The sequence below is a fragment of the Camarhynchus parvulus genome, chromosome 8 (genome assembly GCF_901933205.1).
Source record: "Camarhynchus parvulus chromosome 8, STF_HiC, whole genome shotgun sequence".
In the NCBI taxonomy this organism is placed as follows: Eukaryota; Metazoa; Chordata; class Aves; order Passeriformes; family Thraupidae; genus Camarhynchus; species Camarhynchus parvulus.
This window is the reverse complement of record NC_044578.1, coordinates 29,911,138-29,925,858: the sequence shown is the minus strand read 5'-3', so window position 1 is coordinate 29,925,858 and position 14,721 is coordinate 29,911,138. Positions and strand designations below refer to the sequence as shown.

Genomic DNA, 14,721 nt, shown 5'->3' with positions numbered 1-14,721 from the left:
ATGTACGGCATGCAGGAATGGTTCTGGCTCAAAGCTACAAGAATTTCTTTTAATTCTTACTCTTAACAAATGTACTCATAGACAGATTTCATATTCATTGCATATAATAAAGAATACTACTGGAAGACATTTATTAGCTACTGAGAACCAAAGTAATTATCTTCTTTATGAAAAGTAACTAAGTCAACCAATGAAATAATGCAAGTAGTATCTTATCTCAGACCCACCCACAGCTGGAAAACAGGAAGAAACTTCAGTTTGAGGAGAAAAGGCTTTCCCTTCTATGACTATTTACATACTTTTAATTAACAAACAAGAGGTATAAGGCAGTTATCGAAGGATGCTTCAGAAGGCAAAGAGAAGCCTGGATAGGATAAATGTTAAACAAAAGAAATGGAAAGGGAATGATAGCAAAGAATAGGAGAGAAGAAAAAAATTATCCTGAGATAAACGTTCAGTGTGTGCTATCCTTCTATCCATGTCATACAGTTACCTTCTCCAATCAGCTTAATGTCTAATGCTTCCAGATGAAATTCCTACCAAATTCAGAAAAAAATCTGAGAATTTTGGTTTTCAAATAAGAGAGAAAAAATTAAACAGCAACAGCTCATACAATGCTTACTCAAACCTATCCAAAAAAAGGAGGATTATTTAAAAAATTAGGATTAGGTAGAAAAACAAGATAAAGGATCTCTAAAAAGTCACTAGCGATTTGGGGTATATCTAATTTTGAATATTCCTTGGGAAAGTAAATAGGTTTCAGGAAATAATTAATTCTGTTGGAGAGAAAAAAAACAGGGCTGTTCCCCCTACAGCAAAAAACATGGAAACCAAATACCAGAAACACTGGCTGGCATTTCAGCTTCTGCCATCTCCACTAAGTAATTTTAAGCATTTGAAGGCTGGTTTGCTAAACAAACGATGGGTTTTTTTCCCTCAGGGCAGTACTTGGCAACAAATCACTTCTAGCGAGGTTAATGCGCCAACTTCTGCCTGACACGAAATACCAAACCCAAGGACAACAACGAGGGCTGCAGGCATTCTTCTGGTGGTTAAATATTTAAGACCAGTGAGCAGGCAGTTAGGTAAGCATGACACTCAGCTTGCCAGGCAGAGGCAGCAGGCTGCCTGGTGGATACCCACCAAATTATTGCGGTTTGGTCCGGGCCTCTCCCCATCTAAGCGTGTTGGCATTTTCAAGCCACCGTATTTCTTCCAGTAGGTCCAACAGGATGCACAGAGGCGACACTGCATGTTAGGGGGACCCCAAGAATACCACTGGTAAGACTGGGTGGCTAGAGATAACAAAGGTGGAAATTATATATATCCTTACACAGGATCACTTTTCAGATCTTATTCTCTTTAGAAGCAGCACAAAAGAAAACATCCCCCCACACACAGAGCAAAGTTCAAACAGACCTTCAAAACTGATGATGGCTTTCACTGTCATCACCACTGTTAAACATACTTGTGATTTCAGCAGAATTGATTACATTAATTAATCTACATTCCTTTTAAAAAGCTAACAGAAAAAAAACCAATTATTGACATGGGAAGATTTCCTGCCAATGGATGAGAAGGTTCTCTTTTTGCAAGAGAATTTCTGCAGAACATGGGAAACAGCAAAGACTGCCTTCAGGAACTTCCCATATATTAATTTTACAACTGAGAAGTGTACAGAGTCTGTGACTTGACCTCTCATACAACATCATTCCAGCATCTCTACAGGCTCCCCATAAAGGAGCACAATCATTAGAACTCGGTATAATATCAGGCAGCAGATCAAACACAGTGGTGTCACATATTTTGAAAACTACTAAAAATGATGAAAAAAATTGTCAAATTCACACATTAGTGATTTAAATATTCACTCAATAGTTACATGCAATTATGTAGAACATTTACTAACTGCCCCTTTAGTACTTCATAATTCTATTTACAAATGTAACACTAGTAGTTAAAAAACAAAACAAAACAAACACTAAACAAAACAACCTCAAAAAACCCCAAACTTTTAAATGCTGCAATATCCAGCTCTGCCCCCACCCCAGCACAAGACAGCTTTGACTTTAACATTTCCATCTCAGCTGCCATTCTGGCACTTACTGTAACAGCTCTCACAGGCCCGTCCTGCTCCCGCGTTCTGTGCCTGGACTCCAGTACCATTTACCACTCCTGGTTTGACATTATTTACATTGATCTGGTTGGGGTTTGGCTTGTTACTTAAGACACAAAGCAAAAAGAATGACAAGTGTTAATTGAAGTATGCAATTTTTTATTTGACTTTTGAAAGTATGGCCCAAAATGGTTGAAGACTCAAATTTCATTCAGCATGTGGCTTCCAGAACCAGCTGTAATTACCAGCAATCTGACTTCTATGAACACACTGTCTCTAATAATATTTTAATAATATTGATAATGAAAATAACTATAATGATAGTTGGATGCCATTTACAAGACTTCAAAACCTTTTAACAAACAATAAACCAGTCCAGGTAGACTTATATCTTATTCACTATCCCAATCATACGAATCCAGATAAAAACAGATCTCACAAGTCCTCAACATGAGAGATATTTTACTTAAATCTCCAAAAAGAAGGCTGGGGGAAGGAGCAGCAGGCAGAGAGAGGGCAGTGTCTGCTTTAGTCAGGGAAATACAACCCTAGACTGCAGTCACAGATATTTCCATGTTGTCTCACTGCAAGGGTTTGCATCATGTGGCCACAATTCCCACAAAAACACCCAACATACAACAACATCTGGGTCACCTCCGCTCATCCCTATACCATCTTTTAAAATGATGATTCTGGAAAGGCCAAGAGCTACGAGCTAAAACAAATGCTACTGGTGGGAGCTGAGAATGGAAGGCCAACAAAACCTTGGCATGGAGAGCAGTATGGAATAGCACAGTATCTCTGCAGAGGAAGAAGTGCCTGAGGGGGAAAAGAGAGGCCTTCAAAAAATCTGGCATGGGAGGGAAGGAGGAGGACAGATTATTGCTGGGACAGGACTTTTGGAGAATAGAGGAAGGTGGAAGAAGTTGTACATGAAGTTTCACACGAGGAGTTCATCAAACATGCAAGGACTCTGGAGTTCTGTTAGGGTTCACATTATAGGAGCAACAAAGAGCAGGCAGGCTTTGGAGCCAACTGCTGAACATGAGCCCCAATTGCAATGCTGGTTACATTTCTATCATGTTCCCTTACCTGAAGACTGAAGGGAGTGGGCATATTCCTTTTATTTCCAACTAACAAACCCATGATTTGGAAGGAGAAATATCTTAAAATGGCTTTCTGCAACCTCCTTTTCTTACACATCAACTGCACACTGACACAGGAGTCACAGTGATTTCAGTAACCCAGAACATTTGCTGTGTTTCACCCAGGCTAGAGCTACCAAAACAGCATTGTGGGAATAGAGCCAAATTAATTTCTTTCTAACAGAACACCAGCATCAGGTTTCATGTTCTCAGCAATGAAAAGCAATGGAGTTCCAACTGACATAATTCTGAAGACAACTGGAAAGCTGATGCTGCCCTGCAAGCCAGAAAACATCCTTCTTATCTGAAAATGTCCAATCGGATCCTGATATACAGAGCTCAGTAAAGCTCCATTTACAGAGACAAAATAAGTTCTGCTGTGAATGAACTACAGGAACTACACACAGGTTGCATAAGGAGGCAAGAGTGTGTTTGTCCAGTCCAGGAAAAACTTCTGATAGTGTTCTCACTGTAAAATTCAGAGCCTTTTTGCAGCAGAGAAAGCTCAGGAGGCCAAATGGCACAGGAACACTGCAAGTAGTTTGTTCTTATAGTGCACTGAGCAGCACATACACAGCTCAAAAGCAGCAGAGGAGATTAAAAAAAAGACATTTAGATGAATTCACAACCCTGAATATTTTTTCATCTCCTTCTGCTTATTAATTTGCCCAGCTCCTCCAAAGATTAAAGTGCTTCAGGGTGCTTATCAGAAAGGCACCAAGTTCTGACCCCGCAGATGGCAGGAGATCCGAGGGCAGTTTAACAAAGGGGCAGTTGAAAGAGGGAACATTCACACTCCTCTGCTCTGGGATGTCACTATAGTAACCTGCTGCAAAAGAACTTCTGCCAGTGATTCACCAGCAAACTCCATATGCAAACATTGCCCCAGTGCTGCAAAACTAACAGCCCTCCCAGACACACTGCTACAGGCAGTGTTTCTCCATAGAACAAGTCTGAAGTAAAGAAAACTAAGGCCTTATGCTTCAACATCAGGCCTGTTGCTTCCATTCTATACCTTGGAGTTATTCCCCAAAAATACAGCAAAATAGTCTGACATCCATCAGTAAAGCCCAACAAAGCAGGTCAAAAGAACTGGGACTAGAAAGGAGGATCATGGCCTGACTCCATTATCCTCTCTAAAACCATGATCAAGCTTGTATTAAAACACGAGCGGAAAGCATGCACTGGTGCAAGCTGATCACCAAACCACGCTGATCAGAAGGACTAACAGGCTGTAGTTGAGGGAAACTCCAGGACTCTGCAGCACTACAAGTAGTGAAGCTGCAGCAAGCACCAGAGAGTGTCCTGTTCCAAAGCTACGGTCAAGTGTCTGAGTGGCAATAAAATTCAGGCAGATAATGTTTTCATCATATGAGAAGCAAAAAGCTCTTAACTGTTGATGATATGTTAATTAAACTTGTTTGATATCACCAAAGCTGCCACAGCTATTAACAAGAGAATCAGATGAGTAACTGGATGAATCATTAAGCAATTAATGAAGCTGAAGCTAAAGATGCAAATAAGGTAGTGAGAATACTGATGGTATGGCAAACTGTCATTTCCAGTTCTTGCTTCAGGAATGGAAGTCTCTTAAAGGGGTTTCAGTTATGAAGGAGCAGTCAGTTATGCTGGAACAGGGACTTCATGAAGTGTAGATTTCTGGGCTGTATTCTTCAGCTCAGTCCCAAGGGAAGAGATGGAGGCAATAAAGCATATGCAGAGAGAAGCCTGTCAACAGAGACTGAGACACCTGCACAAAAAAGACCCAACCTGCAGATAACCTTGATCCCCACAGAAGACTGATATCCCTTCAGCAGATGAGTAGATAGCATTTGGCCCACAGCACAGCAATAAAATTTTTGTTGTTAGAAATAATTATAAACTTAATACCATCCTGTGAGTATTTCCTGTTATTGAAGAACCCATGTGTGCTGGATGCAACAAAACAAGTTAGAAATAAAGCCTCAGAAATAAAAACAATTTTAAATCCTTTTTAAGGCACACTTGTGCCATTCACCTCTAGGCATCTAACGGAAGTGTCTGGATCCAGGCAACAGAGGTGAGCTTTCCTCACAGCTCTCCAACCTCCTGTAAATACCCACTACTAAGAGCAGGTCTAATGACCATTAAACAATGCTTTCTGAATAGGAGCAGCTTTCTCCAACAAAATGTTGGGGATTGCCATTTGAACTAGCACAGCTACAGAGGGAAGAGCAGCATTACACCTTTTAAGTTTTCCATGTTGCCATGGACCTCTGCACAATGAAACAGGGAAGAAAAACGATCTTGCTCCTCAAGCAGAGGACAAGCAAGAAACAGACAAAGGAATTATCTTCAGCTTGTTAAGCAGTTGCCCTTTGTAGTGAACCAAAGCTTTGACCTATTCCTCCAGTTTCCCTATTGGATTCACAAAAGGGGCACAGTAGGGAGAACAGTATTTCCCTGCTTCACAGCCTTTGAGAGGCTGCATTTGCAGCTTGTCAATGTGCTTTGAGATTCTCAGATAAAATACTGTAAATAGAAAGTATTCATTAACACATACAGATGTAGAGTTAAAAGTTACATTTTGGAGACTGGAAATCGTGTGGAGCAGTTCACTCTTCCCTTTCTGTTCTTACCCCTTCTGATATCACTTAGATCAAAGCAAATGAGGGAAAAGCAACACAAAACTGGATGTCTCAGCCTTCACAACTGCAGATGTCCTAATCCCAAAAAGCACAAGCTACACAACCAGATCTTCATCAAAAAGAAGATGGTACCTATGATGCCTGTAAGATTAGTAAAACCAGAGTACAGCTTCCACAACAACGTGAAAAGTATGTTTGGGTATACACTAGAAGGAGAAAGAGTCTGAGACTACACCTGTATGAAGGTTTTCAAGCACTGCACTCACTTTGGAAGATGGCAGGACGAGGATGTGAGAATGTGGAATCTTTGTGTGTTCAGACTTCTGTTGCTGCTTCAACACCACTCACACTGACACAGACAGTGCTACAGAAAACAACTGAAACATTTGTTTTCCAGTATTTTCTGAGTTCAACTGATTTTACACTTTTTCCTTTCACCAGGAAAGCACATCAGTGTTTTTCAGCCAAAGAGTTTCATTGCAAAGCAGTATTTATAGACATCAGGTTCTGTCGAGTCAACTACAAATGTCTGCCCCAAAACCAGGGTTATTCTTGGAAGAGGTACAGAAATGCTTATTCATTCTGAGTCAGAAGTGTTTTTCTAAGACTTTGGTGTAGGCTTGATAACCTCACATCAATTACCTGTATGACCCTCCATGCTTCAGTAACCTGCACCAAAAAATTTGGGGTACAGTTTCAAGTTAAAAAATATCAACTCTAAAGCTTTACACAGAGCTGCTATTTGTCACTGTGTAACATGTATGTGACCTTTGAAGACACCTTCTATTCTTTTTCTTATTATCTTCCTCCTCTCTGCTAGATTTTCCTATTTACCATCAGAGAAACAAACAAGAGCCCTATCAATGGAGGACAGCCGGAGAAAAAAAAAAGGTAAAATTGTTTGAGCCCGATATCCTCCAGGGTCTCTCACTGCCAACAATTTCACACCAGTTACTGTTAAAACGGGTTTCAGTCAATCAGGTGATACACTTCTGCATAGGTCTTGTGACAGCTTACATCAAGTAATTTATTTTGAGGTGACAAGTGGATCATTATGGCTCAAGCCTAGAAACAGGAATGGGCTCAGTAACATGATAAGGACAAATCAATAACATTGATATTTAGATCCCTACACCGTGCATTGCTATTACAAGCCAAGAATATAATCTCCTTCTAGGTCACAAGATAATGTAGATGTCATACAGCCTCTATATGCCAGCCCTTGTACTCAAGCCTGTGTAGAAGTAATCCAAAAAGCTTAGAAATATTTAATTGTTGCCACCTTTAGAGGTATTAATAGCAAGAAAACAGAAGAAGCATTCATGTGGGATTAAGTAAGCCATGTAATTGCTACTTTCCCCGATACACATGAAAGGATATTGAAGGAGGAGGAAAATGTATCCCCATTTTATCAATTAAATAATATGTAAGTTAAGGTACAACACTCATAAAATGACCCGTGACTGGAAATCAAAGCCAGAGACAGAAGAGCAGCCACATGGGCAGGGCCAGGTCCCTTCCTGGAGCAGGGAGCTAAGTTGCTGATTTGATTATGTGTTCTCTAGGTAGGAAAAAGAATTACCTTGCTGAGGGATAAGATGCCACTCCAGGCAGCCATTATCAAATGAGCACCACAACCTTCCAAACACAAAGCCCTCCCTCCACACATTCTAATCCAAGAGAACAGCAGGACTGCCAGGCTTTCTCGTCTGCAATATCCTTTTGCATCTGCAGTCTAAATTATACTGCCTTTTGCTTTACGAGCTTATCGCATTGTGAATTCATGTTTAATTTGATGTCCAGCGTCCCCCTGCAGAGTAACACCGTCCACAAAAAGCAATACTGTTGAAAAATTGTGTGACAAGAAATCTATTTGGCCTCACTCTGGATATTACACCTCATTTTTAGTAAATTCACCTGAGAGGTATTGACATATAATCATGGATCCTCTATTTTCAGAAGAAATAAGGGGCTGTCTTGCAAGCTAAATATATAAAAATTAGTTTTATCTAAAGTAACAGAACAGATGGTAGAAGTTCATAAATATTTAAAAGGAGACAGCATAAAAGAGCAAAGAAGTTATTGGGGATAATACACAGGGGAGCATATCTGGGAGTGAAAGTTGAAAAGCGAAAGGAAAGGGTGGACTTGAAGTTCTGCATTATAACTACTCTACTGACTAGGCTACGCAGATGAAACGCAAGAGAAGACACATTTTACTAAAAATTTTGTTTTAAAATATAAGTACACCTATAAATAATTATACATTATTTTTAATATATGATGATATATAGCAAACATGCATTGGTGATCCACTGCTGAGAAAAATTAAGAAAACCAGATAGATTATTAAGCAGTTAATTAGCTACCCTTTTGTTCACAACCATGCTGACCTGCCAGCAAGTCCCCAGCTCCCAGTCCATACAAAAATAAAAATTAGAAGATAAGTAATAGTCACTTCAGGATGGGAACATTACAGAGAATGCAGGAAATGAGCAACACTTAGCATAACATCCTAACCAGGAAATAATAATATTGGTAGGACATGGAAAATGCTACACCAATCCCTCTACAATAAGATAACAAACAAAACAAGGGATACTTACTAGTTGGGTATATACACTTGCTTTAGCTTGCTTTCTGCTTCTGCTGCTTTCAATCGTTTCTTTGAATAGAAAAAAGAAAATGGTTAAAATAAAAAGAAAATAAGAGCCATCTTACCTGAGTCAAGTAGTAAACCTATAAAGACTTCAGCGGTTATTTACTGAACAGCTACTACTAAATCTCTTTCCAACAAAAAAATATTCACTGAAGACAACTGTGGGCATCACATAACTATGTAGCTTCTCAAAAAATTCAAAGAGATGTCAAGCTAATATAAATGAGGACAAACTTTTCATTCCCATTCACTTCAAATCAAATTCCTCTTTTAAAAAGTTTTCATTTCCCCTGCAGAAGAAAACCTGACACGTCACTGTCAATTCTCCATGATAACATTCACCAGTTGGACAATAAGAGATACAGCAACACAACCTCTCCATCACAGTTCCTCAACAGCTGCACCAATTCAAAGTTTCAAGTAAGACTTTTATGTTAATACCCCTACATTTCTGAAGGCTCAGTGACACAGGATATTTTTCTTTCAACATTAGGAAGATCAATAACTTCTTTTATAACTCATACCTTCACAATTTAAGCAATAAGAGAGACATTCTGAGATTCGAGTTTTCTCTTTATTACATTTGCTAAATAAATTTAGGGTGAACCTCTGGAGGTGTCTAGTTCAAGCTCTGCTCAAAGCTGATGCCAGCTGTCTGCATAAAGCTGTGACACTGCTCTCCAGACAAACCAGCAGCATGGGGATGTTCCAGACAAACAGGCTAGCTTAACATTTGCTATGCAGCAGCCTCAAGGCACAGCCTAGGAAAATAATTGTAAAGCTCAAGTCAGTATCTCTATAGAAGCAGGAAGCATCAGAAAACATAATAAAATTGAAGAGTGTGTCACTGAGGAGCTGGACAAACATAAAAATTGTTTTTACAGAGACACCACAGACACACGCGGAAACACCAAAGTAAACGTTTCCTGTAAGCATAGAGCTTTTATCAGGACAGTTTTAAACAACCATTTTCCATAGGACACACTGACAGTTCCTCACCAAAGCCCTCTGGACTACTGAAGAATTCCCCGCTTCCCTTTTCCTGCAAATAACAGTCACCCTATCTTAGAAACCAAAGTGAAGTTGTCAGATAAGAGAGCAAAGAATGAGAAAGCAGAACCACTGAAAGTTATCCTAATGTCTACACCTACAGAGAGCTGCACTCCTGGCTGACTCCTTTCTGCTGGCATGGGCCAGTTTCCCAGATTGCCTCTGTTAAACTTCACCTAGGACAAGAACTGCTGCCTGAAAACTGGCCTCCAGAGAATCCAAACAAAGACCTGCTGGAGACAATCCTTATCAATCCCACAGATGTGCAGGAATCAATAACACACACCTCACTGCCAATCAGTGATGGAACTGAAGAGGTTCTCCTGAAAATGCACTGCAGGTTCAAACTGAATGTTTTCAAGACACCATAACTGAGCATCTTGATGTAAGAAACAAAAGCACTCAAAGAGGAGCCCCAAGAAGTGCTGTCACCATGGTTCTCCAAACAGCACCAGAAATCCTCCTCTACCTTCCAGAGACACTACAGAAAAAATCATCCCTTTAACAAAATGCATGCTCAGATGCCCTTCAGCCCAGGAACTGAAGCCTGTTCCACACACAGCCTCAGCTGAAAAAGAGGACTTCATGCTCCAGGCACAGACTGCCACAGGCACTCACATTAGCAGATGAACAGCTCCAGAGCTCATAGTCCCCCCAGGAAATACATGGAAATCCAACACCAGGCACTGCCAAACAGCTTCAAATACTGCTTGATGACCAGTACCAGAATCCAATTTCCTTGAGACTGGAAATTCAGGAAACTTACACTGCTAGAGGACTGTAGTGCTTTTTAAGTTTCTAGATTGTGAGAGGAAAAAGCAGCAGTTTTCTTGACAACATCTCCCAAGGGGACTGTCTGGCATCATTATGTTATGACAGGTTTGGAAATGTATGAATGCAAGAGCTTCATCCAAGCACAAAACATTACCAGTAACTACAATACTCTCCTGTGCACAACATAAAGCCACTTGCCTTGGGGAAGTGGCTAATTTAGGGTATTAAGCAGTATTTTGGTAAACGGGTGATGAATGTTAACCTCACCCCACAGGTTTCCTTTGTGACTGATGACCATGGAGCAAGCCCTGAGCTAAGAAGTGCCCTAAGTCACCTGGACCTCACATCACCCTCCCCTCTCCTCCTGCTGCCTGGGGAGCAGCACAGCACACAACAAAGGGCACACACCCCTATGATAAACAGCACACCAGGAAAACTGAGGGTTTCCAGAAGGCACCACAATGTCCTGGGTAAGAAGAGGCTCTGCACTAAGTACCTGTGGCTGTGGGCAATCAATAGAGATATGATGGGTTTCCTATTTCCTGGCAGTGACTGATCCCAGAAGGTACAAAAGAAAGGTGCCTGAAATGTAACTGTGCACAATTTCAGAATAATCCCTTCCCTGAGAGAGTGCTTTGCTAGGTCCTTTGCCAGTTATTAATTGATCTGTGCCTGAAGCATATTTATGCTATAAATTCTTAATGCTGTCTGATGTAGTTATGAATGTCCTCACTCCCAAGAAAAACCCACAACATCTGTAACTTCTTCTAGTAGTTTAGCCTAAAAAAAAATCTTTTTGAGTTATTTATATACATAGATCTTAAGTATATCCTCTTATTTACCTCATCATATTTTCCCCATCTATAAAAGGAAGATACTACCAACATATCTATCCCACAGGGAACAAGGGATTAAAATACTAAGCACTGTATATTCAAGTTGGTGCAAACATCTGTCTTTTATATATCCTCTCCCAGATTTGCCATCCTGCCCACTTGAAAGAGTTTTATAATAGGTGACATATCAGAGCAAATGTTTGTGGTCATTTTCTAAAGAGTGAACACTTACAAAGAGGAAATAACGGAAGTAATCCAGGAACATTGTGGATATTTCAATAGCCACAGCACAAGAGCTGGGTTGGTGGATAGCGTGGGGATGCCTAAGATATACTCAAATATTAAGCCTTTACTAGTTTATGATAGGAAAGACAAATTACACCTTCTGGGTTCAGAGGAGAACTTCCACACTGTTTATTCTTTTTTCAAACCTCTGAGCATACAAGTGTTGAACACACAATGGAGGTCGGGGAGGTGGGACAGAAGAGGGAACTAGTCTGTGATGTATTTGGGAGAAATGCTCCCAGCTGCTTGTGCTCCAGCAACACATCTCAGAATGGATGGGTTGTACCTATGGTGTCTGGCAGTTTTGGCAAGGAAGTGACTGAGTTCCATACTACCACAGGTTTAACACGAGGTGTTTGGGGATAAAACATCCCACAAACGTGGAAAAACCTTTCATTTATGTTATTTCTACACTTCAGCACACAGAACTTTATGAAGGCTGGTACATTAAGACATCACTCACAGCTCTGGGTTAGGTACAAAGCAGGCTTACATCCCTTCAGAAAGATGTTTTCTATCTGCATCAAGACTGCCCCAGAGATCTCAACTTTGTGGAGTCAAATGTAAGGGCATTTCCACTTTCCCCAGTGTGTTCTCACCATGCAGAACTTAAAACCAACTTTCACTGTCTATTCCTCCTATACTTCTCTAATGCCACTTCCACATAAAAAATATATATAACAGTAGAAATTGATAGTATTTGATCTTCCCCTTGAAGTTACCTGCTCCTCAGAAACAAATAAAAATGGAAAAAGAAAATTAAAGCTTTAACTCTCAGAAAGAATGTGATCAATTCAAACAGTTATTTGCCACTGCCATGTCCCAAGCTTGTCTCAACCTATGGAAAATTTAACGTTTTAAAGTTTTCAGGACTCCCCCTAATGATAAGCACAACAGTAGAAGCATTTAGTCTTTAAAAAAAAATCACCCTGGAATTCACAACTATGCAAGAACTCAACCTCTAACTGAATGAAAATGTAGGCACAGCCAAACACCACATCAACCCTCAGAGCTCTCAAATCACTGGGAGAAGTCAACAAACAGCTGTCAACCAGTCAAAGCCATTTCAAACCTTCCTTAATCAGAAATAGACACTCTTGTGTACTGACACAGAAAGTCTGTCCCAGGAAAAGAACACGTTCAAAGGAGACTCGGGATAGCGAATTTGGAATGCACTACCCTTGTTTTGTTCATGACAGCTCTGAAAGGCTGTTATTGACAGGACAGCTCTTGGGATCACTGTGGACAGGCATTCAGGAGCCTGCACTGAAACACCAATCCTGTGTTGACATCGTAGTAGAATCAGTCCTAGCAGCTCTGTTCTTGGGGTCAGTCCTTCTCGAGATGACTGAGCTCCTACTTATGCTGGTAATCTTCAAAAGCATGGTTTAGCTAAAGCCAAATAAAAACTACTGGGTAAGAGATCCAAGTGCACACTCCAAAAGAAGCCAATTTGCACACATCATCTCAGTGTCCTGCTCACAAAACAAGGCAGTGCTGCACTGAGCCTGCTGATCTCAGGTACACCAAGCAGGAGTACAAGTTACTGCTCAGTTCTCAGAATGGGCCTTCTGTCAAAGGCAACTCAAAATGTCCCTTCCTCAATGGCAAGAAACAGAGAGATTGTGATTCAGTACTATGGCAGTGCTCCCCCATGCCAAGAAAACATCAAGGGAAACACAGAAATCCAGAAGGATGCAAACAGCTCCCAACTAAATCTTGCTTCTTCATCCAAGCAGGCAATTGGTTGGTGACATAAATCTTCATTGCTATGTTTTCTAACTCACAGAAATAGACAATTTAAATGCACTTTTAATGTTCATTCAACCAAAGATTTTACAAGAATAAGCAAGTGATTAATACTTTTATTAAACCCTGTAACATACAGATTTGCAATATAATTCAATCATGCTCTTGGAAAGAGGGGATGTGGAAGTGCAAAAACTCGAGGTACACACTTTGCATATCCTTACTTTGGATACTTTCTATATCTTATATACAAAAATGCTCTCAGCCCTCAGAAACATTTTGTGGTATTAGACCAAGGGAAGAGTCTGCATAGACCAAACACTATGAAGAAACAGATGGAAAAAATGGCAACAGATGTACTTTGTCAAAGACACTGCACTCATCAAGTAAAATACAAATGTAATACACCATTATTTGAACTACAACTTCCTATGCTTTCTCTTTGTGGTTACATATAGATAGCTCTCTCAAGCTTTTTATAAATGTTTCATGGTATTATTTGCTTGTACAAGCTGGGAATTTGAGATGAGGTCTTCAGCTCAATTCAGACCTAACTGATGTGGTGTCTCTGCACTGCAGCTTCTACCTGTTCAGCTTATACTGTCCCCTAAGAGCAGAGTCTCTAACTGGAAGTTCTCCCCAAATCCTACACCCTGGTAAACTCCTGGGCAGCACATGTAAGGTGCAGCATAACCATGAGAGAAAACCCAGTGCCAAGGAACAGAACAAACCAGTATAAGAAACTTTAGGCTTAGTGAGTTTAACTGCTGCAAAAGCAAATAATTAAAGTCTTCACATAATTATCTCCTCTGCAATTTTGCCTATGCAAAAACAAACTTTAAGAAAATTGAGAAAACAATGGGGAAGAAAAAAACCCATGAGCATTATTCTTCCCAACCATGCCAGCTTCCATCACCATCTCATGTTCCTACCACCCACTTCCTAACTAGAATGAAAAATTTCAGTCAAAGAATGAACTTGGGGAAATAGTGAAAAGAGGATGCCACTAATACTTTTATTAAAAGTGAAATATAATTGATGCCAAAAAGAGTTCTGATTTGTCACGAAGGAACCTCTAGCTCCAACAGTGCCCCAGCCAGAAAGAAAATGGTAAAAATCACATTACAGCACATGACAAACATTGGGCAATGCCTCAGGCACCTAGTCTTTACCCCAGGTTGAATTTCCAAGGAAACAAGTTAAGGCAGGACATTGTCACAATTCCACTTTTTGTAATACTTCAACTAGATGCCTCATCTTAGGACTGATAATTATAATGAAAAACACATTCTAAATTTCTCCCTTCTTTTACTCAGTTTTCCGGTCAAATACTGTGAGTAGTTTTCAGCAACTGATACTCTGCAAGAATTTGCATGCTACTTTCATTGTGCTTGCTTTACTGCAGGGACCAGCCAGCCTTTGTATTTAAACAAGCAGAGATAAAAATGATTGTAAACACTACTCAAAAGTTGATTCTCAA

General features: G+C 40.2%; 1 protein-coding gene across 4 annotated transcripts in view; it reads right to left on the bottom strand.

Annotated features, from left to right (window-relative positions):
• The window catches only part of MTA1 (metastasis associated 1), a 75,136-nt gene that overhangs the window by 23,363 nt on the left and 37,052 nt on the right, over positions 1 to 14,721 (bottom strand). For all 4 annotated transcript variants that reach the window (XM_030952942.1, XM_030952943.1, XM_030952945.1 and 1 more), the window contains exons 11-13: positions 8,495 to 8,553; positions 2,107 to 2,222; positions 1,144 to 1,295 (exon numbers count right to left, since the gene is read on the bottom strand). In XM_030952942.1, the coding sequence (XP_030808802.1) occupies positions 1,144 to 1,295; positions 2,107 to 2,222; positions 8,495 to 8,553 (327 nt within the window). The remainder of the gene's footprint in view (positions 1 to 1,143; positions 1,296 to 2,106; positions 2,223 to 8,494; positions 8,554 to 14,721) is intronic.